The sequence below is a fragment of the Salvelinus alpinus genome, chromosome 15, assembly GCF_045679555.1.
Source record: "Salvelinus alpinus chromosome 15, SLU_Salpinus.1, whole genome shotgun sequence".
Lineage (NCBI taxonomy): Eukaryota > Metazoa > Chordata > Actinopteri > Salmoniformes > Salmonidae > Salvelinus > Salvelinus alpinus.
This window is the reverse complement of record NC_092100.1, coordinates 53582471-53609264: the sequence shown is the minus strand read 5'-3', so window position 1 is coordinate 53609264 and position 26794 is coordinate 53582471. Positions and strand designations below refer to the sequence as shown.

Genomic DNA, 26794 nt, shown 5'->3' with positions numbered 1-26794 from the left:
AAGGGAATAAGAGACAGATCACTGATAGAGTGAAGGGAATAAGAGACCGATCACTGATAGAGTGAAGGGAATAAGAGACAGATAGATCATTAATAGAGTAAAGGGAATAAGAGACAGATCACTGATAGAGTAAAGGGAATAAGAGACCGATCACTGATAGAGTGAAGGGAATAAGGGACAGATCACTAATAGAGTAAAGGGAATAAGAGACAGATAGATCACTAATAGAGTAAAGGGAATAAGAGACAGATAGATCATTAATAGAGTAAAGGGAATAAGAGACAGATCACTAATAGAGTAAAGGGAATAAGAGACCGATCACTGATAGAGTGAAGGGAATAAGAGACAGATAGATCATTAATAGAGTAAAGGGAATAAGAGACAGATCACTGATAGAGTGAAGGGAATAAGAGACCGATCACTGATAGAGTGAAGGGAATAAGAGACAGATAGATCATTAATAGAGTAAAGGGAATAAGAGACAGATCACTGATAGAGTAAAGGGAATAAGAGACCGATCACTGATAGAGTGAAGGGAATAAGAGACAGATAGATCATTAATAGAGTAAAGGGAATAAGAGACAGATCACTGATAGAGTGAAGGGAATAAGAGACCGATCACTGATAGAGTAAAGGGAATAAGAGACAGATAGATCATTAATAGAGTAAAGGGAATAAGAGACAGATCACTGATAGAGTAAAGGGAATAAGAGACCGATCACTGATAGAGTGAAGGGAATAAGAGACAGATAGATCATTAATAGAGTAAAGGGAATAAGAGACAGATCACTGATAGAGTGAAGGGAATAAGAGACCGATCACTGATAGAGTAAAGGGAATAAGAGACCGATCACTGATAGAGTGAAGGGAATAAGAGACCGATGTTTATTTGATCTTTTATTTCACCTTTATTTAACCAGGTTGGCTAGTTGAGAACAAGTTCTCATTTAGAACTGCGACCTGGCCGAGATAAAGCAAAGCAATTCAACACATACAACAACACAGAGTTACACATGGAGTAAACAAAACATACAGTCAATAATACAGTAGAAAAATACATCTATATACAATGTGAGCAAATGAGGTGAGATAAGGGAGGTAAAGGCAAAAAAAGGCCATGGTGGCGAGGTAAATACAATATAGCAAGTAAAACACTGGAATGGTAGATTTGCAGTGGAAGAATGTGCAAAGTAGAAATAGAAATAATGGGATGCAAAGGAGCAAAATAAATAAACACAGTAGGGGAAGAGGTAGTTGTTTGGGCTAAATTATAGATGGGCTATGTACAGGTGCAGTAATCTGTGAGCTACTCTGACAGCTGGTGCTTAAAGCTAGTGAGGGAGATAAGTGTTTCCAGCTTCAGAGATTTTTGCAGTTCGTTCCAGTCATTGGCAGCAGAGAACTGGAAGGAAAGACGACCAAAGGAGGAATTGGCTTTGGGGGTGACCAGTGAGATATACCTGCTGGAGCGCATGCTACAAGTGGGTGCTGCTATGGTGACCAGTGAGCTGAGATAAGGCGGGGCTTTACCTAGCAGATACTTGTAGATAACCTGTAGCCAGTCGGTTTGGCGACGAGTATGACGCGAGGGCCAACCAACGAGAGCGTACAGGTCGCAATGGTGGGTAGTGTATGGGGCTTTGGTGACAAAACGGATGGCACTGTGATAGACTGCATCCAGTTTGTTGAGTAGAGTGTTGGAGGCTATTTTATAGATGACATCACCAAAGTCGATGATCGGTAGGATGGTCAGTTTTACGAGGGTATGTTTAGCAGCATGAGTGAAGGATGCTTTGATGCGATATAGGAAGCCGATTCTAGATTTCATTTTGGATTGGAGATGCTTAATGTGAGTCTGGAAGGAGAGTTTACAGTCTAACCAGACACCTAGGTATTTTTAGTTGTCCACGTATTCTAAGTCAGAGCCGTCCAGAGTAGTGATGCTGGACGGGCGAGCAGGTGCGGGCAGTGATCGGTTGAATAGCATGCATTTAGTTTTACTTGCGTTTAAGAGCAGTTGGAGGCCACGGAAGGAGAGTTGTATGGCATTGAAGCTCGTCTGAAGGTTAGTTAACTTCTCTAGGGTAGGGGGCAGCATTCTGAATTTTGGATGAAATGCATGCCCAAATTAAACTGCCTGCATCTCGGGCCCAGAATATATGATATGCATATAACTGGTAGATCTGGATAGAAAACACTCTAAAGTTTCCAAAACTGTTAAAATAGTGTCTGTGAGTATAACAGAACTGATTTGGCAGGCAAAAACCTGAGAAAAATACAGTATCCATTGACTTAGGACTCAAATTGCACTTTCTATGCCTTCCACTAGATGTCAACAGTCTTCAGAAATTGTTTCAGGCTTGTATTCTGAAAAATGAAGAAGTAAGAGCAGTCTCAATGAGTGGACGCTGCCGTGTCACAGAGCTTTTTCCTGCGCCAGACCGAGAGAGTGCGTTTCTTGTTTACCTTTTAAATTGACGACGTTATTGTTCGGTTTAAATATGATCGATTATTGAGGCTAAAAACAACCTGAGGTTTGAATATAAACATCGTTTGACATGTTTCTATGAACTTTACGGATACAATTTGGATTTTTTGGTCTTCCTGTTTTGACTGCATTTGAGCCTGTGGATTACTGAACAAAACTGAGGTTTTTGAGTATAATGAGACTGTATCGAACAAAAGGAACATTATTGAGTAAATGAATGTCTGCTGAGTGCAACCATATGAACATCATCAAAGGTAAGGGATCAATTTTATCTCTATTTCTAAATTGTGTAACTGTTCTACCTGGCTGGCTACTGTTTGTAATGATTTGTCTAGTGGGCTATGTTCTCAAATAATCGTAAGGTATGCTTTCGCCGTAAAGCATTTTTTAAATCTGACACCGTGGTTGGATTCACAAGCAGTTCATCTTTAAACCTATGTAAAATATGTTTTGTTTTCTGAATTTTTATAATGAGTATTTCTGTATTTGAATTTGGCGCCTAGCAGTTTCACTGGCTGTTGAAGAGGTGGGACGCTACCGTCTCACGTGCCCAAGAGAGGTTAACACAGTGTCAAAAGAGGGGCCAGAAGTATACAGAATGGTGTCGTCTGCGTAGAGGTGTACCAGAGAATCACCAGCAGCAAGAGCAACATCATTGATGTATACAGAGAAGAGAGTCGGCCCAAGGATTGAACCCTGTGGCACCCCCATAAAGACTGCCAGAGGTCCGGACAACAGGCCCTCCGATTTGACACACTGAGTAGTTGGTAAACCAGGCGAGACAATCATTTGAGAAACCAAGGCTGTCGAGTCTGCCAATAAGAATGTGGTGATTGACAGAGTCAAAAGCCTTGGCCAGGTCGATGAATATGGCTGCGCAGTAATGTCTCTTATCAATGGTGGTTATGATGTCGTTTAGCTGAGGTGCACCCATGACCAGCTCTGAAACTAGATTGCATAGCGGAGAAGGTACGGTGGGATTCGAAATGGTCTGTAATCTGTTTGTTAACTTGGCTTTCGAACACCTTAGAAAGACAGGGTAGGATAGATATAGGTCTGTAGCAGTTTGGGTCTAGAGTGTCACCCCCTTTGAAGAGGGGGATGACCGCGGCAGCTTTCCAATCTTTGGGAATCTCAGACGATACGAAAGAGAGGTTGAACAGGCTAGTAATAGGGGTTGCAACAATTTCGGCAGATCATTTTAGAAAGAGTGGGTCCAGATTTGTAGGGGTCCAGATTTTGTAGCTCTTTCAGAACATCAGCTATCTGGATTTGGGTGAAGGAGAAATGGTGGGGGCTTTGGCAGGTTGCTGTGGGGGGTGCCGGGCAGTTGACCAGGGTAGGGGTAGCCAGGTGGAAAGCATGGCCAGCCGTAGAGAAATGCTTATTGAAATTCTCAATTCTAGTGGATTTATCGGTGGTGACCGTGTTTCCTAGCCTCAGAGCAGTGGGCAGCTGGGAGGAGGTGCTCTTATTCTCCATGGACTTTACAGTGTCCCAGAACTTTTTTGAGTTAGTACTACAGGGTGCAAATTTCTGTTTGAAAAAGCTAGCCTTAGCTTTCCTAACTGACTGTGTATATTTGTTCCTAACTTCCCTGAAAAGTTGCATATCACGGGCGATATTCGATGCAAATGCACAACGCCACAGGATGTTTTTGTGCTGGTCAAAGGCAGACAGGTCTGGAGTGAACCAACGACTATATCTATTCCTAGTTTTAAATGTTTTGAATGGGGCATACTTATTTAAGATGGTGAGGAAGGCACTTTTAAAGAATAGCCAGGCATCATCTACTGACGGGATGAGGTCAATGTCATTCCAGGATACCCCGGCCAGGTCGATTAGAAAGGACTGCTCGCAGAAGTGTTTTAGGGAGCGTTTTAGGGAACGACCCATTACGGATGCAGGCAATGAAGCAGTGATCGCTGAGATCTTGATTGAAAACAGCAGAGGTGTATTTGGAGGGAGTTAGTTAGGATGACATCTATGAGGGTGCCCGTGTTTACAGATTTGGAGTTGTACCTGGTAGGTACCTGGTAGGTTTATTGATAATTTGTGTGAGATTGAGGGCATCAAGCTTAGTTTGTAGGATGGCCGGGGTGTTAAGCATGTCCCAGTTTAGGTCACCTAGTAGCACAAACTCATAAGATAGATGGGGGGCAATCAATTCACATACGGTATCGAGGGCATAGCTGGGGGCAGAGGGAGGTCTATAGCAAACGGCAACAGTGAGAGACTTGTTTCTGGAAAGGTGAATTTTTAGAAGTAGAAGCTCGAATTGTTTGGGTACGGACATGGATAGTAATACAGAACTCTGCAGGCTATCTTTGCAGTAGATTGCAACGCCGCCCCCTTTGGCAGTTTTATCTTGGCGGAAAATGTTATAGTTAACTGTTACGCACGCCTCTAAGAAGAGGGAACGCAACACCCTGCTACAACTCAACTCCCCGTGAAGTGAAAGAGAAAAAGGCAGAATGTGGTACCGTTTACAAGAACTTTATTCCTTTACACGGTAATATGGGGAAAAGGGGCTGGACAGAACAAAAGCAAAGAAAGTAAATGTCAAAGCTTCTCTATATCACAATCAAATTCTCTCCATTCTCTCTCTGCAATCTTTATCACTATCTCCTCAGCCTACAATCTCCTCAGCCTGCAATCTCCTCAGCCTGCAATCTCCTCAGCCTGCAATCTCCTCAGCCTGCAATCTCCTCAGCCTGCAATCTCCTCAGCCTGCAATCTCCTCAGCCTGCAATCTCCTCAGCCTGCCTATGATCTCTCTCTTCTGAACAACAGAACACTGGCTTTTATAGCTTCAGAAGGCATTGGTAATTCGAGCCAGCTGCGTCTTTGACGAGGGGGCGGGGTCAGCTCTCCAATCATCAATTGGGGCCGACCAATCAGCTGCTTGGGGAGAATTTCAGGAAGCCATCTTCTGAAACACACACTCAAATACAAACTACAACACAGAAACTGGGGAACGTAACATTAACGATGGAGATTTCAGGGTTTTTTGGTGGTTTTCCTAAGCCAGGATTCAGACACGGCTAAGACATCCGGGTTGGCAGAGTGTGCTAAAAGGGGTATACTAAAGCAGTGAGTAAAACAAACTTAGGGAGTAGGCTTCTAATGTTAACATGCATGAAACCAAGGCTTTTACGGTTACAGAAGTCAACAAATGAGAGCACCTGGGGAGTGGGAGTGGGGCTAGGCACTGCAGGACCTGGATTCACCCCTACATCACCAGAGGAACAGAGGAGAAGTAGGATAAGGGTACGGCTAAATGCTATACGAACTGGCCGTCTAGCACGTTCGGAACAGAGAGTAAAAGGAGCAGGTTTCTGGGCTCGATAGCATAGGTTCAAGGCATAGTGTACAGACAAAGGTAAGGTAGGATGTGAGTACATTGGAGGTAACCTTGGCATTGAGTAATGATGATAGAGATATAGTCTCTAGAGACGATTAAACCAGGTGATGTCATCGCATATGTAGGAGGTGGAACAACATAGTTGGTTAAGGCATATTGAGCAGGGCTAGAGGCTCTACAGTGAAATAAGACAGTAATCACTAACCAGGACAGTAATGGACGAGGCATATTGATATTAGAGAGAGGCATGCGTAGCCAAGTGAACATATGGGTCCAGTGAGTGGTTGGGCTGACTGGGGACACGGCGATTCAGACAGTTAGCAGGCCGATGCTAACAAGCTAACAGTTAGTAGGCCGGGGCTAAACAAGCTAGCAGTTAGCAGACCGGGGATGGCGAGCTAGCAGTTAGCAGACCTTGTTAGCAAGCAAGCAGTTAGCAGGGGCTAGCAGTTAGCAGACCGGGGCAGGCAAGCTAGCAGTTAGCAAACTGGGGCAGGCAAGCTAGCAGTTAGCAGACCGGGGCAGGCAAGCTAGCAGTTAGCAGACCGGGGGTAGCAAGTTAGCCTTTGGGGGACGTCGCGATGGGGGGTAAGTCTGTTTTTGCCTCTTCGTGCGGTGGCGTTGATAGACCAGTCGTGGAATTAGTAGGGTTCCAGGTAGCTCTAGGTAGCTAGCAGGCCTAGCAGGTTAGCAGAATGGGCCTTCAGCGGGCGTCGCGCCTGAGGGGCCTGTTGGAGTCCTCGGGCTGATTATGTCGGTATTCCAGTCGTGTTCCGTGCCCCGTACCGGTAGTAGAAGGGGTCCGGATATTGTAGCCCAGGAGTGGGCTTCGGTGGTAGCACAGGAGCCCTGGCTGGGCTAGCTTCAGGCTAATTGGTGCTTGCTCCGGGATGGAAACGCTAGCCAGGAGTGGTCACCCGTGATTGCGGTTAGCTAGTTACGAAGATCCAGATGAAAATGTTCAGAGTTTGCGGTAGGAATCCGGGGATATGGAGAGAAATAGGTCCGTTATGCTCTGGTTTGAGTCACGTTGTTCGAACTGGCGAAGAGCTTTCCGAGCTAAAGGTTAGCTGATGACCGCCAGCAGTGGTTTGCTAACTGATAGCTGGTAGGTAGTTAGCTGGCTAGCTTCAGTTGAGGGATTCCAGATCCGAAGTAAATAGAAATACTTTAGAAAAAAGCAGATCCACGCCACATTGGGTGAGGCCGGTTGCAGGAGAGTATTTAGAAATTGAGGTTTAGGAAAATATTTTTAAAAGATATGCGAAGAAAAAGATGTAAAAAGATATATACAAGGGACACGACAGGACAAAGACAAAGACGTCTGACTGCTACGCCATCTTGGATTGCTCACTGATAGAGTGAAGGGAATAAGGGACAGATCACTGATAGAGTGAAGGGAATAAGAGACAGATCACTCTGAGGTCCCAGACACACCCATCTGTAGAGCAGCACCCCCTCTCCCTGAAGACAGCCGATAAACCTTCACCTACACATCCCCAAGAGATGCACCCACAACACCCGACAGGCTTTAAACCCTCCATCCCCATCCCCATCCCCGTCCCCCAAAGCTATCCACATCTCAAGTATTGACTGGACCATTAAACAGGGGTTTACTGGCAGCCTGCAAGGAAATTGGCGATGGTCTGTTAGGGATGACCAAGCAGAGCATCAAAACACACAAGAGTAAGCTGTGAACTCCCGAGACTGCCATTGTCCCCCAACCAGGGCACAGATTTGCTGTAATGTCATCATACTATTTGAAAGGAATTTACCGTTGAGCTAAATAATGTAATATTTCATGGGCAATGCTGTACATTATTGGCTAGTTGGATGACATCAAATCAAGATCAAATCCTATTCTGAGGAATAATCACCAAAAGAGACGGAGACGTGTGACAAATCTTAAAGCTTCCAATGACTAATAGAATGTAATAGCACGATAACAACTTTGAATGCAAAGGGTCAATTCCCTGGGGCTATCTCTAGCTTGACTATACAGTAATATGGGGAGTGGTAGGACAATATTAGTTTAGCTGCAAGACATACACCACTGTACTCTATTCTACACTGTTAAAATGAAGTGCTTCGTAACACCAAAACTAGTGGCAACTGAGCTGCCACCAATGCAAAGGAGATGAAACCTTAACTTTGCTGTGGTACTGAAACACATCATCCTGAGACGTTTTGAAACAATGCAGAATAAGATCCCTTCTCTTTTTTGGTGTCGTTTCCTCTTTCTATAGCTTCTAAACACTGCTATGGTGTTTCAAATCCTGTCAGGTGCAGAATTAGATCCCTTCTTCTGGAGAATTTTTATGTTTAACATTGATTCATGTATCTGATCATTTGCCAGTTTATCCCATTTTGGCAGGCATTGTTGAGCTCAGTGCTCAATTCACCAGCAGTAACTAGAGGGTTTACATAACAAATGGCAGGATACTGTAATTACCTCTACCATTTAAAGTTTGAAATGTCGGGAATGGGTGGTCTCATCACTCAACGTCATTTTTCCTGACGGTTTTAATATGCGTTCATCATGATCCATTACAGCTCATGGCACAACAAGCTGCTTAAAACTCATATAGAAGTATACTTTTCTTTCTTCAAAACATGCACACAACGTTGTGTGAAATAATCATTAAGTCTGAACATTTTTAAATAATACACACAGCACTTTCAAAACAGAGCAAGATAGGAGATTAAAACCAGACTTTCAATGATTTAAATCGTTCAATGTCCTCTATCTTTGGTTATCCTCATAAAAGATACTGACATTTGGAGCAACATATTAAGTTGGATTTATTCTTACATTTTTGGGTAAAATGAAATTAACAAAACATTGAAATGACTTGCATTCATTTATATAAATTATATGTTGTTTTTTTTGTTTGTCAATTTCAATTCACCCTATAATATTTTTTTTTTTTTACAGTGTGGCTGTCTGGTTGAGTGTTTAAAATTACAATGACATTCCATTGAAGTTGGGGGTTGAATTCCCACTTTCACCTGTTCCACTTTCACTCCTTATCTGTTTCCTCTTGTTTCTAATCTGTCTAAATAAATAAATCATTGAAAAAATGAAGGTGGAATTCCACAAAAAACTTATTCTCCATAGGGCCTTTTATCATCAATCAATATTCTGGCTATAAACCATTTGCATTTCTAAACCACTTGACTATATGTGTAACGGTTCTCCTCCTCCTCCTCTTCATCCGAAGAGGAGCAAGGATTCGACCAAAATGCAGCGAGGTGTGATGACATATTGAAATTTATTTAAAGACGAAGACGAAAAACACTTGGAAAATTACAAAATAACAAAACGACGTAGACAGACCTGAACATGGAACTTACATAACTACACGAAGAACTCACGAACAGGAACAGACTACATCAAACGAACGAACAACCGAAACAGTCCCGTGTGGTGCGCAGACACAGACACGGAAGACAATCACCCACAAACAAACAGTGTGAACAGCCAACCTATATATGGTTCTCAATCAGAGGAAAACGTCAAACACCTGTCTCTGATTGAGAACCATATAAGGCTAATTACAAGTGACCTAAACATAGAAACACAAAACATAGAATGCCCACCCCAACTCACGCCCTGACCAACTAAACACATACAAAAATAACATAAAACAGGTCAGGAACGTGACAATGAGAGACAGTCTGCAAAAAAAACAAACATATTTTTGTGTGTTTTGAATAACCCCTTTGGGTGTTTCAGAGTACTTCTATTCTGTTTTTAAAAACACTTTCTGTGTATCAGAACACGTACACGTTGGGTTTACGTTCAAACAACCGCCAAACACCACATCTCAGTTTAGGTACACAACTTTTCAGCGTTTCATCACACAATCACTGCGTTTTGAGTCTGTCTATTTTTACAGTGTAGTTGATGTTTCCCCCCTTTTTTTGTAACATCATCACCATCCTGCTCTGACAGCTGATTTAAAAAAACGCAAGCTGTTCAGCGCCCAATGAATCCGTGAACACTGCGTCTGTATGCTCTAGGAAGACAGATGGCCAATCATTATCTCCCCACTACTCTGCTTTATACTGCAAAAGGACTTCCACCCGTCCCCGTTGAAGGAACCCTAGAAATACAATCTCACTGTAGTTCTGTTGAAGTAACACTGAAGAACACCGACACTGAAGACATCTAGGATGTGCATATAAAACATTCACACAGCACACGGAGTATGCTGAGTTGGAGTTCTGAATTTTGCAAGCGCAAAATGTATTTGTTTTGCTGACATAGAACTGAAGTGACAGCCATGGAAGAAAAGGATGAACTGGAACTGACCTCTCCCCAGTCTGTTCAAGCATTAATTCATTCACTCATCTCAACTACTAAACCAGAGGTTCTGTTCAACCACAACCTGCTGTGGTCAAATGTTAAGACAACGAAGTCAAGAAATAAAGAATTTAGGTGAGGTACTTGTCCTGACAAACGGAAGATAAATCCACAGCTAAGAGGAGGTGAGTGCTACGCAAATACTACAGTATGTGCTCTGTGTTCAAGTGGAAATCTAATCCATAGTGACTGTCTGAGTTAGCCTGGAATTTAACTGTTCCTCCTGTTACGTTTGGGAAACAACAGTGAAGCGGAACGTATCAGTTTGGATTTCAGGCGATGCTCGGGGATGAACTCAAGCGCCTTACAAAAAGACTGACAGATAGAACTGGACAGTGTGCTGCACGGGAGTGACTCTGAGCACAACTCTGAAGACATTACAGTAGTTTAGGAGGAGAGCTGACAGCACTTCAACCAACATGAGACGAGGTGCAGCCCAAAAAACTAAATCTTTCAATACAGTAGCTTAGTGTTCCTCGTTAACAGAACACAGATTTCTCATTAAGTATGTTCACGAGGAATCTTTCTGGAGCTTATCCAGACTTTTATAACTCACTTTTAGAGGTTCAGTTCACTTGGAGGCCGAGAAAACTATGCCAGAATGGGCTGTTCTGTTCTGAAAGCCATGATTTTCTGGGTCAAACAAAACTCTAAAATGCTAAATGGAGTAAACTACCCTAAATTCCCACAGAAGAGACCCACGCTTATGGAGCTTGTCGGGGCCACATTCATAAATGCATTCAGACAGACCTCCCATCCAGTTTCAAAGATTACATATCATCACAAATTCTTCACACTGAAAAGGAATCTTCCAAGTCCAGGAAGGAACGTTTGAATCCTCACATCCTATCTCCTCGCCTCCCTCTCAACCGTACTGGAGAAGTAGGTCCAAGGTCCCTCCCATCAAGACCCTCTTTTCCAATGCATTTCATGGAGGAGGCAAGGAGAGAGGACACAAGCAATCGCGGAGAGATGAATTGAGAAAGACTGTGTTTCCTTACCTCGATGAGGAAGTCTCCGTTGCGAAGCCCTGACCGCCACGCAACCCCGCCCTCGTCCACAGACTCCAGGTACTGCAAGGCGGGGAAGGCAGGGGTGGGAGTAAACTCCTCGATAGGCGTGTCCGCTGGAGGGGTGGGTGAGCAGGTGCAGACAACGTCCCAGGTAAAGTCAGAGAGAGAGAAGAGAAGGTGAGAAATGCAGGGAAGCAATGTCACTGGGACAGTATCATTACTGCACAGTATTACACATACGTAATACAGGTAATTCAACTAAACATCATCTCGTGAAATTCAACACGACAGTGTAACGTGTAATAGACACCTTTTGAATGTCAACATTCAAAACGGACACCATCAGGGAAATGGAAAACATATTTTACCGGACCAAATAATATGACGTTGCAAACTGTGTTCCATACACGTGTACGCACAAATAACATGTACATGGAAGATGTACATACATTGAGGATATACAGTAATGCATGCAGGAACATCATTACAGCAATATTACAGTAACATTTGTATTTAGATGGATCATCATAACGCAATGTAATTATCAGTAAGACACGAAAAACATTGCATGTAGAAAACAATGGCAATGTAATTACAGCTTAGTGGCATAATCATGCTGTCTGGCCAGGGACAGCGACAGAGACTGTGGGCTAGGGCTGGGGCTGCAGCAGAGGTTTGGAGCTAGGGAGACGCATCATTCACCCCTCCACCCTGGTCCAAATAAATTCCCTGCACTGACTGTGTACAGTTCAGTAGAGAGCTGTGTGTGTGTGTGTGTGTGTGTGTGTGTGTGTGTGTGTGTGTGTGTGTGTGTGTGTGTGTGTGTGTGTGTGTGTGTGTGTGTGTGTGTGTTTCAAACTGCAGACACTGACAAACTGCAGATCTGACAGGATCGCATGAATATACTACACAACTAAACTGACCGCCTCTGCAATCAGCAAATTTTTGTTTACAAATATCAGCAAAGTCACGTCAAAGTTTACTTCGGTTTAGATGTTGCAGATCGCTACAGATGTTACATGAATACTGTGTAGCATCTTTCTCCTGCAGAACTGAAGTCACAGCACCTCCAAGAAACCGGTGGTGACAAGTGACACTTGCAGTAAATCAGCCATGTGTTCGAAGAAAACTCCAAAGGCAGTAGTTAGTCTGCTCATTCAATACAGTAGTTTGTTCATTTCTATTCTATGGAGCAGAGGCAGAGGCTCTGGGTATGAGATTTGAATGAATTGTCTACTCGATCAGATACATATGTTTGTGATGGAGAAGCTGTTTAAGTCAACAGAATATCAGTAGTTATTCAGTTAATATAGGCTCCGTCAGTTCATTATAGGCTCCTATAGGCACCAATATTACACTTATTATGGTGGTCACACAACACATGATATGGGGCAGAGCTGACTTGAGAATGAGCTACAACACAAAAACTGTCACACTGTCATCAACAGAAAAAAAAGTATTGGAATTTCTATTGAAGTAAGTGGGTGTTCAGAACAGCATGGGTGCATAATAAGCCATATGTGTGTGATTCTCATCACTGACGCAACGGAAACAAATAGTGCAACGTGGACCGGGGACGACACATGAACATAACAAGGGAGCAACAGACAGACACTAAGTTAAGGTCCGTCTCCTACCTTTCGCCCCTCGCAGCACAAACCCGAATCCCTCGTTATCCTTCTTCTGTAGAACTACCGTCTTCTCGTCAATAACACAGTCGCTGTGGAGAAAATTCCGCGCAAAGCGACCGTTATTACTGCATCCTATCATCCTCATCATAGCCACAGCTGCTCGCCCCGAGTGCTTCATCATGACAGCTTGTCGGCTGCACACCGAATTAATCAATTATAATAATGAATGATGCTCCCTGTATCGATGTGACAGCGACAGCGCGCCGTCACAGTGCTCCTCCGAAGATGAAGTCCACCTTTGCCGAAAACGTTGATGCGAAACAAACAAAAAACGGACGGAGCCGGAGACAGAGGAGAGTAAACATTTCCACCCAAAGGAGAGCAAAATCAAAAGCGGTTAACATTAGAAAAAAAACTGCTGCTAAAAAGCCAGCGGCTCTGGGAACGATGGAGGGAGGGAGCGATGAGGGGTAGCCTATAGGGTGCAAAGCTGAGTGGATGAATGAACGAACGAACGAACGAATTAATGGATGAATGAAGACAGGAAATTCGGAGTAATTTATTTCAATTTAGTGGAAGCGACCACCCATAGCCTGCCTATCAAATGTATTTCATTCCTCAGTCGGCAGTATCCTTTAGTGTATGCAACCTGGTCTCAGAGATTTCGTATTATTCTGTGTATACAGCAACATCTGGATGACAACTGAATCAGGCCGTGGTATCATGGATGAAAGCTGAGAAGAGTTAGGCTATATTAGCCTACATATGTATGCAAAATTGCATATAGACCAACATGCAGTAATGTGATTTATCGGCGTAAATAGCCTTTAACTAAACAAACAATCGTAGGCCAATTCATACATTGTCACATCATATTGTGCCAAAAGAAAGAAAACACAATTTGGTGAAAAGGTTCAAAAATAAATACATGAAAAGCTATCACACAAGAATTTTGCACAATTTCATTCTCAAGAACCACTGGAGTAGAAGTAGTTAACCATTTCAGATGCATGGACAATCTAAAGGTCATTCTTCCAATCTAGTAGGCCTATGCTTGAATCAAAACAGTAGGTCAGCCTAGGCTACAAAAGTAGACATCATTCCAGAATGAGTATTGTGTTCAATGCTTTGGTTGGGTTCCAAGGAGGAACTTGAAGGGAGAGCAGCAGAGGTAACAGCATGATTGTTGTGGTGGTGGTGGTGGTGGTGGGATGCTTGGTTGCCGTGGTAACACGTTCTACTTTGAGCTGGTGATCAGAATGGGGCTAGTCCTAGTATTCCAGGACCAAAGTGAAGCTATAGGTCATCATAGTGCAGGGTTTCCTAAACTCGGTCCTCTGGACCCCAAGGAGTGCAGGTTTTGGTTTTTGCCCTACCACTACACAGCTGATTCAAATGATCAACTAATCATCCAGCTTTGATCATTTGAATCAGCTGTGTAGTGCTAGGGCAAAAACCAAAACGTGCACCCCATGGGGTCCCGAGGACCGTGTTTGGGAAACGCTGTGACAGTGCAACAAGGTTATGGTAGATTCTGCAGAATAACTGCAGTATACTGCACTCTAACTGCAGTTACACTGCAAAATTACCGCAGTAATTATTTTTTTGGGGGGGACGCAGTATTTGCAGCATACTGCAGTCGTACTGCACTCTGACTGCAATCTTTTTGCAAGGGTGCTCTACGTGTAATACAGGGAATACAGACCTTCAGGAAACAAAGTCAAATCATATATATATATTCCAATATCCTAGTATGAAGCCAGAAGGCAGCCTATAGCTATCCCAAAAGGTTACAGTAAAATATGTCAATGCATGAAGCAGAAAGGACACCAATCTCAATGCAGACAGTATTTGCCAAGCTAATCAGTAGTAGTCTCCTTTCTGCTTCATGTATCAAGAGATTACACTGTAGCTTGAACATCAAAGTTGGCCTACACTCTTGAAGAGATTACATTCATTTGTTGGAGCAGTGCAACTGGTCAGATTACATCCCCACTAATATAAAGGAATCCCCAAATATGTTGTCCGTTGAGCAAACCAGAAGCCTGGCCAAGTTTACAGAGAGGTTTGTTTCGGGCTGAGTTGGCAAGGCCCAGATCTGCTATGCTATGCTGAGTTGGCAAGAGAGCAGCAACAGATCTGGGACTAGGCTGAAGTCCCTCACCTCTGTCACCCCCCCATGCCAGAGCAGATGAGCAGAGCAGCATGCAAACAGCCTTCACAGCACCGGTAATAGGGACTCTGTCTGTGTGTCCATGACAACCTACTTTGCTCTTTACACTGGCTGTCCTGGTTGGTGGGTACGGTGCATTCAGAAAGTATTCAGACCTCTTGACTTTTTCCCCATTTTGTTACGTTACAGCCTTACTCTAAAATTGATTCAATAGTTTTTTTCCTTCATCAATCTACACACACATTTTATCAAATGTATTAAAACAAAAAAACTGAAATATCACATTTACATAAGTATTCAGACCATTGCTCAGTACTTTGTTGAAGCACCTTTGGCAGCGATTACCGCCTTGAGTCTTCTTGGGTATGACGCTGCAAGCTTGGCAGACCTGTATTTGGGGAGTTTCTCCCATTCGTCTCTGCAGATCCTTTCAAGCTCTGTCAGGTTGGATGGGGAGCGTCGCTGCACAGCTATTTTCAGGTCTCTCCAGAGATGTTCGATTGGGTTCAAGTCCGGGCTCTGGCTGAGCCACTCAAGGCCATTCAGACACTTGTTCCGAAGCCACTACTGCGTTGTCTTGTCTGTGTGCTTAGGGTCGTTGTACTGTTGGAAGGTGAACCTTCGCCCAAGTCTGAGGTCCAGAGCACTCTGGAGCAGGTTTTCATCAAGGATCTCTCTGTACTTTGCTCCGTTCATCTTTGCCTCGATCCTGACTAGTCTCCCAGTCCCTGCCGCTGAAAAACATCCCCACAGCATGATGCTGCCACCACCATGCTTCACCGTAGGGATGGTACTAGGTTTCCTCCAGACCAGAGAATCTTGTTTGTCATCATCTTTGAGTCCTTTAGGTGCGTTTTGAACAACTCCAAACGGGCTGTCGTGTGCCTTTTACTGAGGAGTGGCTTCCGTTTGGCCACTCTACCATAAAGGCCTGATTTGTGGAGTGCTGCAGAGAATGTTGTCCTTCTAGAAGATTCTCCCATCTCCACAGAGGAACTCTGGAGCTTTGTCAGCGTGACCATCAGGTTCTTGGTCACCTCCCTGACCAAGGCCCTTCTCCCCCGACTGATCAGATCGGCCCGGCGGCCAGCTCAAGGAAGAGTCTTGATGGTTCCAAACTTCTTCCATTTAAGAATGATGGAGGCCACTGTGTTCTTGGGGACCTTCAATGCTGCAGACATTTTTTGGTACCCTTCCCCAGATCTGTGCCTCGACACAATCCTGTTTCGAAGCTCTACGGACAATTCCTTTGACCTCATGGCTTGGTTTTTGCTGTGACATGCACTGTCAACTGTGGGACCTTTTATAGACAGGTGTGTGCCTTTCCAAATCATGTCCAATCAATTGAATTTACCACAAGTGGACTCCAATCAAGTTGAAGAAACATCTAAAATATGATCAATGGAAACAGGATGCACCAGAACTCAATATCGAGTCTCATTCCAAATGGTTCTGAATACTTCTCATTTTTTAAATGTTTTTATTATACATTTGCAAACATTTCAAAAAAACTTGTTTTGCTTTGCCATTATGAGTTATTGTGTGTAGATTTATGAGGATTTTCTTAATTTCTTCTTCATTTTACAATAAGGCTGCAACGTAACAAAATGTGGAAAAAGGGAAGGGGTCTGAATACTTTCCGAATGCACTGTATATTAGTACTGTTGGATGGAGGAGGATATCTCTCTCTCTCTCTCTCTTGGTCTCTCCATTTCTGTCTCTCTTTCTATTGCTTTCTCTCTCCTTTTCTCTGCTCATGAAGGATCTTGTATAGGCCTGGTACATGCTTTAAAATCAATTCAATCCATCAGGTATGTAGGTAATGCATGTGCTGCAATACAGTCTAATTGGGACATTCATCAGTTAAAACATGTAGTTACCCCATGCTTTCTCATGTAGACTGTTCCCTGATCAGAAGCTGAGGACATTGTGAATGGAGTGCTTTCTTTCCTAGGTACACTTTTTTAGTTTGTTACTGTTTGCATAACAGTCCCGGCATCGAATGCCCAAGTGCGAACAAGCAAGGCCCCGAGCTCAAGCATTTCTTACATCACCATCCATCTGACAGCGAGAGGTTTCACACACACACACACTCCCACCCAGCCCATCTCCTCTCCTTTGGAGACAAACACATACGCGCCCACCCAGCCAATTTCCTCCTCAATGTTCTCCACTTGCACAAGTTTGCTTTGCCATAAAAGGCTTTGGTACAGTACACTCTTGGAAATAAAAGGTACTTAGGGCTTGCACCTGTAGAAGAACGCTTTATGGTTCTAGGTAGAACCCTGTCACCCACAAAGAACCCGTTTAGAAGCCTTTATTTCAGAGAGAGGGATCCAAAGAGTCCTCTCAGAACCCTTTCTTGTGCTGTAATCAGTGGTGCCAGAGATTAGAGTGCAGTACTACTGTAGATGATCTGACATAAAAATGAATGCGGTTGATACGAATGAATAAAATAACCGAAAGATGCACATGAACGCCAGGTAAAAGGGTAACATGCAATGTCCCACACATGCTATTCCCAAATGAAAGGAAATACATGAAATAAGCCAAGTGCTGTGTACGCTTGGGTTCACAATTCACATTCACCCCTCGCCTCATCATCTGGGAGGATTGGCTGCGAAACCCCCCGGATGAACAGCTTACTACCGTACGCGCATAGTTGTTTCCTCCACTCTTTTCAATTGAATAAGGCCGGTGATGCTACTTCAGATCTATCGTCTGAAGTCAGACACCAAACATTAGGGGTTATGTGTCAGCAGCATCTTTGTCAGAGAAGCTATAAATGTCTGCAACACTTCTCATATGTTCTAGCAGTTTAGAAGAAGATATCACACACTGTATAGTATCATGGTTTCACCAATTTCCTCTGGACATCCCCTTGAATAGACATTCAGACAAACAGTTAGTAAACCAAGACCAATCCTGAAACCAATCCTTACCTTGACGCATCAAAGCTGTCGTAGGATCCCACAGTGTAGTGCCTGAAGAGCTTCCTCCTCTCAGCTCTGTCTGCCCTGGCATCTGCAGTGCAGACAACAAAACAATCAGTAAAAGGGGTGACCAATTCATTAAAGGAGTGACCATGACTGTATTCCAAAAGGCACCCTGTTACCTACAGTATATACTACACTACTAAGAAACCACGGCCCATAGGGTGCCATTTGGGACGCAGCTTATTAAAATGAGTGCTCATTAAAGGAGTGACCAATTCATTAAAGGGGTAACCATGACTGTTTTCCAAAAGGCACCATGTTACCTACTGTATATACTGCACTACTTTTCACCACGGCCCATAGGGTGCCATTTGGGAGGCAGGCCATTAAGTTAGTGATCAGTAAATGGGTGACCAATTCAACAGATGAGGCATCACATCATTTTCTGCCCTCTGCATGCTCTAAATTAACATGGATTACTTTGGAGTTCTGTACTGTTTCGAAGTAAGAGGCAGAATATAACAGCTTTTCATTTTCAATGAAGCTTATGGAGAGATGTAAGATATATCTTATCACATTAAACCCTTCCAGATAAATAGGTTTTTATCCATGTTTATTCTATGTGGCGGTTGTCTTCGACCCATTTTATGAAATCAAACAGGTACTAGTACAAAGACAGAAAACCGACAAACAATATGACCATTACGTCTTTCTAATTGTTCGAAGAAGGCCCTCTTAACCCCTGAAAATAAGCAGAACGTGTACCCGTACATGTACTGCTAGAAATAGCTTCACTTCAATGGCGACTACCCCCGAAACCGCACAACAGAGGCCAGTCAGCCAGTATCACAAACCACTCAGAACAAACAGAGCTGCGTCCCAAAAGGTGCCCTATTCACTACACAGTGCACTACCACCTCATAGGGCTTTGGTCAAAAGTAGTGCACTATTCGGGTAATAGGGTGCCATTTGGGACTCCGGCAGAGGTAGAAGACGCCGTAGTGAGATTCATAGAGGCTCTTTCACAGAAACAAGCCCTGCACCATATGGCACTTTATTCCCAGGTGCTGTCTCACAGCAAATTGAATTATGCAATATAAGCCGGACCCTCAATGTACTCAAGCTGATCAAGCAGTCAACCCAAGCCATTGTGAGGAGCCTTAAGCAGCAGGTCATTGGTATAATGTTGGAACCGAGGCATGAATCAATATTGCCTAACAATCAGTGTAGGGAGGTTTGTAATGGCTTTAGAACGAAGTGGCTTGACGCAAATTAAATAAGGGGACAAAAGTAAAGTGTGTGTGTGGGTGTGCGCGTGCGCGCGCGTGTGTGTGTGTGTGTTAGGGATAACACAGAGAATAATTAACACTGGATACAATCCAAGTTGTATAGTGCACATATTGTATAGCCTTTCCTAAGAACACCCTTTCCTAACTGCAATAAACACCACCAAATATTCAGTATTTCACAAAAGACGAACTCTAAATATAGACATATAATAACAATAAGCCAATGTAAAACCAAAAGGCCCTTTTGAAACAGAAAACATTTAGCTGTTCAATAGCCATCCAAAAGCCTTTAGAAACTAGGATAATTAATTCAAAGGCTGTGGAGATGTTGAAGATGCTGCTGAAGACCACAGTGAGTGTTATTTTGGCATTGTTCTGTAGAATCTCTATGTTGATATGTGATGATATCAGTTGTCAGAAGCTGGGCTGCGTGGGACTCAACACTTTCCCCTCCAACCTACTTGCTCGTTGTCATAGTCACTGATTTATTTTCTAAGCACAGCCTCTTTGACAGCAGGGTGAGTTATATGACTTCTATTATGTACACGTATCATCCATGTAGATAACATGTGATGTGCACTTATAAGAGGGCCCTACCCTATTCAAGGCCTCTTCTAGAAAGTACACTATCCCACTGTAGGTCATCCCATCTGCTTTTTCACTTTTTCAAGTCCACTATTTTAAATCTCATAGACATCTGAAATGTACATCATTGCTTAATCACCATCTTCAGTTTCAATTTTAAGTTCAAATTTTAATGCTCAGATATAAAACCGGCAAGCTAATATATTCAGAGATAGGCCCAGATTGTAGGCTATGCACACCATGGCAATGAGGCAGACGTGTAAAGGACCTTTTTAGCACAGGTTAAATCCCCCAGCCATCCACAGTACTAATGAAACACCCTGTCAGTGGTGTCGCTTTGGCTATGTCCCAAATAGCAACCTATTCCCTTTATAGTGCACTACATTGTGCTCTGGTTAAAAGTACTGCACTATATATGGAATAGAGTGCCATTGAGAACGAAGCCCCTGTCAGTGTTGTGCTATAGAGCAGCCCCCCGGGTCTCTCTTTCTGCACCCCCAAATGGTACCCTATAACCTGTCAGTGATATACACTTCATGACCAAAAGTTTTAACAATTTTTTTTTTTAAAAGCCCGTCGAACATCTCATTCCAAAATCATGGGCATTAATATGGAGTTGGTTTCCCCCCCTTTGCTGCTATAACAGCCTCCACTCTTCTGGGAAGGCTTTCCACTTGATGTTGGAACATTGCTGCTGGGACACAGGAGCATTAGTGAGGTTGGGCACTGATGTTGGACGATTAGGCCTGGCTCGCAGTCGGCGTTCCAATTCATCCCAAAGGTGTTCGATGGGGTTGAGGTCAGGGTTCTGTGAAAGCCAGTCAAGTTCTTCCACACTGATCTCGACAAACCATTTCTGTATGGACCTCGCTTTTTGCATGGGGGCATTGTCATGCTGAAACAGGAAAGGGCCTTCCCCAAACTTTTGCCACAAAGCTGGAAGCACAGAATCGTCTAGAGTGTCATTGTATGCTGAAGCTTAAAGATTTCACTTCACTGGAACTAAGGGGCCTAGCCTGAACCGCGAAAAACAGCCCCGGACCATTATTCCATCTCCACCAAACTTTACAGTTGGCACTATGCAATCGGGCAGGTAGCGTTCTCCTGGCATCCGCCAAACCCAGATTTGTCCATTGGACTGCTAGATCGTGATGCGTGATTCATCACTCGAGAGAACACGTATCCACTGCTCCAGAGTCCTATGGCGAGAGCTTTACACCACTCCAGCTGACGCCTGGCATTGCGCATGGTGATCTTAGGCTGGGTTGCGGCTACTTGGCCATGGAAACCCATTTCATAAAGCTCCCAATGAACAGTTATTGTGCTGACGTTGCTTCCGGAGGCGGTTTGGAACTCGGTAGTGAGTGTTGCAACCGAGGACAGACATTTTACATGCTACGCGCTTCAGCGCTCGGCGGTCCCATTCTGTGAGCTTGTGTGGCCTACCACATCGCAGCTGAGCCGTTGTTGCTCCTAGATGTTTCCAATTCACAATAACAGCACTTACAGTTGACCGGGACAGCCCTAGCAGGGCAGGAATTTTACGAACTGACTTGTTGGAAAGGTGGCATCCTATGACGGTGCCACATTGAAAGTCACTGAGCTCTTCAGCAAGGACATTCTAATGCCAGTGTTTGTCTATGGAGATGTCATGGGTGTGTGCTCGATTTTATACACCTGTCAGCAACGAGTGTGGCTGAAATAGCCAAATTCACTCAAATTGAAGGTGTGTCCACATACTTTTGACTATATAGTGTATGTTCTGTACCCACCATCTCTCATTCTGTCTCCCTCTCGATGCTGCTGCTGTTCTCTAGAGTGCAAACACACCTCTCTCTCTCCCACACTTCCCTCCTCTCCTTCACACACAGAGAGCAGAATTTAAAAAAGACTGTTTTGACAAGAGCGTGCACTGTTCCGACAGCTGCTGCCGATAGCCTAGCCTAGCATAGCACAGTCAGTGGCTAGCTTGGTAAATCCACAGAGGCTCCAACCTGACTCCTGCATTTCAAATGGATTCTGACACAGGCCAAGGATACTATGTGTATGGAATAGAAAACTAGCACCGTGGAATAGATTCAGCCCTGAATAGATTCAACACCAGTGTTGACCTGTCCTGCATATGTAATCAGATGTCTACATCCCTTGAATTACTTCAACTGAGGAAGATGAAAGCATACAGATACAGTAGGCCATACAGTAAAGCAACATACAGTACAGCACATTAAAATATATCATTATAATTTACAATTACGGAGTCTTCCGCCTCCTTTTATATAAGCAGCACTTCGCTCAACTTGAGAATAGAATTTACCCAACCCATTGTCCACGTAATAAACTCACACACACATACACTTCCAACTAAAAACACTGAAAATAACTCACAGAAATACCACCTACATATGCCTTTCTCCCTTCCAGGTAAAACGCTTTCCGTTAGGATCCCAGAAAACATTTCGAACCCTGTTTTACAACCAGACTACCAGCTAGATATGGTCCTTGCTTCAATCCCCCAAACCCCCCCCCCCCCCCCCCCCCCCAACACTCACACAGTGCTGTACCTCCAAAATGAACCTTCTTCCTGGATTTGGCAGTCTCTTCCATTTGCCCCCTTCTGTCCTCTCCTCAAATGGAGTGCTTCCCAGAAACGCTCACACCTCCACCTTCAAGTCCCCGTCCAAAGTCAGGATACCTCACCTCTCCACCTCTAGTTCTCCGGTTAGAAAGCCTTTAGGCAACATCCCCAGAAAGTTTTACCAATCCCGGTATGTGAATATAGAGAGGCCATAACCATGTCCATAGACATGAAGAGAACAACTCTATCTGGTAATGACAAAATCCCACGTAAGCTCCGTTCTTAGTGCAGAGAGAGAATGAGAGAGAGAAAAAATTGTACAAAAAGAGAGAAAAAAAAAAATCTTGCCAAGGCCCACTCCTTAGCAACCGGGCTTGTACAGTGTACAGAGGATGTTTCCATGGCAATATATCAATCAGCAATGTACATGAGTGTTACAGTAAAGGGTTCATGATGCTGGTACAACTGCATGATGGTAGTAACCAAACAGAAGCACAGATAGCCACTACTATAATATTCAGATGGTCCTTCAGTAGTAATTATTGATCTCGAGCAATAACAATGTCTAAAATCCTCTGTGCATTATCTTCCCTTCAGGTGAATGAAAACAGACGTATTTGTGAGGACAAGACTGGATGAAAAGTACATGCTAATTATAGCGTCATCGACATTGCATTGTCAAATAGTGAATTATCATATCCTTCACAAACTGCATTTGTACAGTAGCCCTGACTCCTATAATTCACAGATTTGGTCAAAATGTACTGATTGAGTCATTGTGACTCTGTCCAGTCACTGAGTACAGCAAGTAGGTCTTTCAGGATTCACAAATATACTAAAGAAAAATCTGAACGTAACATGTAAAGTTTTGTCCCATGTTTCACAAGATGAAATAAAAGATCCCAGAAATGTTCCATATGCACACATTTGTTTACATCCCTGTTAGAGAGCATTTCTCCTTTGCCAAAATAATCCATCCATCTGACAGGTGTGGCATATCAAGAAGCTGATTAAACAGCATGATCATTACACAGGTGCACTTTGTGCTTGGGACAATAAAAGACCACTCTAAAATGTGCGGTTTTGTCACACAATACAATGCCACAGATTTCTCAAGTTTTAGGGGGGAGTGCAATTGCCATGCTGACTGCATCAATGTCCACCAGAGCTGTTGCCAGAGAATTTTATGTTCATTTCTCTACCACAAGCCGCCGGCAAAACGTTGTTTTAGAGAATTTAGCAGTACATTCAACCGGCCTCACAACCAAAGACAACGTGTAACCACGCTAGCCCAGGACCATCACATCCGGCTTCTTCACTTGCGGGACCGTCTGAGACAAGCCACCTGGACAGCTGATGAAATTGAGGAGTATTTCTGTCTGTAATAAAGCCCTTTTGTGGGGAAAAACTCATTCTGATTGGCTGGGCCTGACTCTCCAGTGGATGGCTGCACCCCAGCCCAGGGTCTAAAGATTTTATTTCAGTTGACTCATTTCCTTAAAATTGTTGCATGTTGTGTTCATATTTTTGTTCAGTATAGACATTATCGGACATTAAAAACATCTAGGCCAATACACATTTTAAGGGGTAAACACCAAAGCTAGCCTTCTCCTATCAAGAGACCTCTCCAGTCACTGCACATTGTTCTGATACTACATACGCCACAGGTAAGTGTCTGGAACACATACACACACACACACACACTGGAACACACACACACACACAAACATGAGTGTCTGGAACATTCAATGGCATATCAGTGTTCTGTCAGAGCGGAGTAGCAGGCAGAATGACATCATAATGACTCATATTGTGATGCCACACACACACACACACGGACCAGACCCTCCCGGCCAATTGCATCACAGATGGTTTGCCAATGCTTCTCAAGCCTGCCTGACTTCTAATTTAAAATCATTCATTTATTTCTGTACACCACCCTCCTAATATGCCATTTAGAAGACACTTTTATGCAAAATGACCTACAGTAGTAACAGCATACATTTGGTCCCCGGTGGGAATCCTGTATATTATTTTGTTGTTCAAGAAGATTGACAAGACTGTGATGGCGAAAGTCAAAGTGTTGAAGTATCGTTTTACTCAAATGCTGCTTTTTATAATGTGTTATAAAATGTGTTGTTGTGGAACAACAACTCCCGCAAAATCAACCTGGACTCAGGCGTAGACGTAACATAGTAAAAGTAAATGTCTCTCTCTACCCATAATCCAGAATGACATACTAGGAGAGGTCAGGGAACCAAGGGTGAAATACACAGGTTACGCATGTACTGAACATGAGGTCCGCACGCCCGCTACTGTACAGGCAAAGATAGGCTACTGTAAATGCATGTACCTTGTGGCTTAGCCTACTGAATGCAAATAAGTCACGCAAACACTGCGTTGTGAAGGATGCATGTGTACTGTGTCCTTGATGCTGAGTGCTAATTGTGTGTGTGTGCCTGCTATGGCCAGAAGGCACTTCACATATTCAAAGGGAGGTAAGAGGTAGATGCTCATGCTAGCCGTTCCGGTAGACTTCCAGTCATTGCGCTAACGCTACTTAGAAACTTCCTTAAAACCGCACGCAGAGACATACAAATGGTCTCCGTGAGTTCGTCGGAATTTGGGTAGGTAGAAAATGGTTTTCCAAAATCTCGCACTGTCCCTTTAAGTGTTTCATTAGCTGCATTACTATTATGTCAGTACATCAGTGCAGCCGGATCATGCAATCATGGTGTGCTTTAAACTCAAGAGAGCCCTCATCCCCTCTGGCCTGAGCAGAGCTGCATGGCCTCATAAGCTACTGAACACTGGCTGCACTGATGTGGAAGGCATTTATTTGGACCAAAATAACTTTCAACAGAATGTTGCCCCCAGGAGCAAGGGGCACACACACACACACACACACAGAAGCGTACACACGCGCCGCGCACGCACACCCACACGTAGTATGCGCACAAAGTATGCGCACAGAGTACACACACACACAAATTCACACAAACTGTACAAAAATACTGTACATGCACAAATGCAAAGGAAGAAAGCAGCCTACCAGCCAACATCTCAGGCATTTTAAAATCTTCACTACGGTACAACAGCTGCATTGTAGTCTAGTCTCAGGTTTCAGTGTGGCTCTCTCTACCCGTAATCCAGAATGACATACTAGGAGAGGTCAGGGAACCAAGGGTGAAATACACAGGTTACGCATGTACTGAACATGAGGTCCGCACGCCCGCTACTGTACAGGCAAAGATAGGCTACTGTAAATGCATGTACCCTGTGGCCTAGCCTACTGAATGCAAATGATCCACACAAACACTGTGTTGTGAAGAACGCATGTGTACTGTGTCCTGTGTCCTTGCTGCTGAGTGCTAATTGCATTACCAGCCTGCCATGGCCAGAAGGCACTTCACATATTCAGAGGGTTGTCGAAGCATGAGAGAGCTAAAGCTGAGACCGAGCACAGGACAAAAACAGCTCACAAGAATCTGATTGCTTTTTTCTTTGAAGAAACGGTGTGTGTGTGTGTGTTTGAATAAAACGATAGGTCACGAAATAACTCTTGTTATAAAGGTTAATTTCCTTCCTTTATTCATATAATGGAGCCCTATTGAGTTGTAAAGGAGGAGAGGGACGGGCTGCGTGAGGCGAGAAATGAGGCCGTTTGGCGTCAGACTTTACACTAACAACTGTTCTACCAATCAATAAAACATCATCCTCGTGGCGCTGCGAGCGGAGATTTAGAAGTGATTTAGAACAGCGGGGTGATCTGTCTTGAGAGGAGGTTTCTCCCAGTGGGCCTGGCTAGGGATCACACACACACACACACACACACCGAGGACTTACATGGTTTCTCCTCCTGGACTTGATTAGGGATATTCTCCTCCACACACTCTGCTGGGAACCACCCCAAGTTACCACGGGCACTGCCCTCCCAGAAACCACTTTCCCCTATGGAGAGCACTGGGAGGGGGGGGGGGGGGGGGGGGAGAGGAGGGGAGGGGGGTGAAAAGAGAGAAAGAGAGAGGGTGGGGAAGGGGGAGTGAGATAGGGGGGGAAAGACTGTGTAAGAAAAATGTAAATAGTAGTATGTAAAAGAAGAATTGACTGCATTAGTCATTATTCATCTAAAAAGAGCTCCACTCCACCAATGTGCCTGTGGTCTCTTCAAAGCCACTCCAGCTTACCCAACATGACAGCTCGACAGGTAAATATTATGTAACCTTTGAAAAGGCACAATTGAATTGTAAAACTCAAAGTACTGAGGAAAAACACATCGGTAAACGAAATAGTCCTTTTCCCTAAGAGATAAAGCTACTACTGACGTTAGAAATAACCAGAGTAGAAGTGAGAGTAAATAACTATAAGAAATAA

At 43.8% G+C, this 26794-nt stretch overlaps 1 protein-coding gene across 1 annotated transcript in view; it reads right to left on the bottom strand.

Annotated features, from left to right (window-relative positions):
- shank2b (SH3 and multiple ankyrin repeat domains 2b) overlaps positions 1-26794 on the bottom strand; it is a 167922-nt gene that overhangs the window by 58707 nt on the left and 82421 nt on the right. The window contains exons 14-17 of the mRNA XM_071344081.1: positions 26267-26383; positions 17978-18059; positions 12869-12951; positions 11220-11344 (exon numbers count right to left, since the gene is read on the bottom strand). Of these exons, the coding sequence (XP_071200182.1) occupies positions 11220-11344; positions 12869-12951; positions 17978-18059; positions 26267-26383 (407 nt within the window). The remainder of the gene's footprint in view (positions 1-11219; positions 11345-12868; positions 12952-17977; positions 18060-26266; positions 26384-26794) is intronic.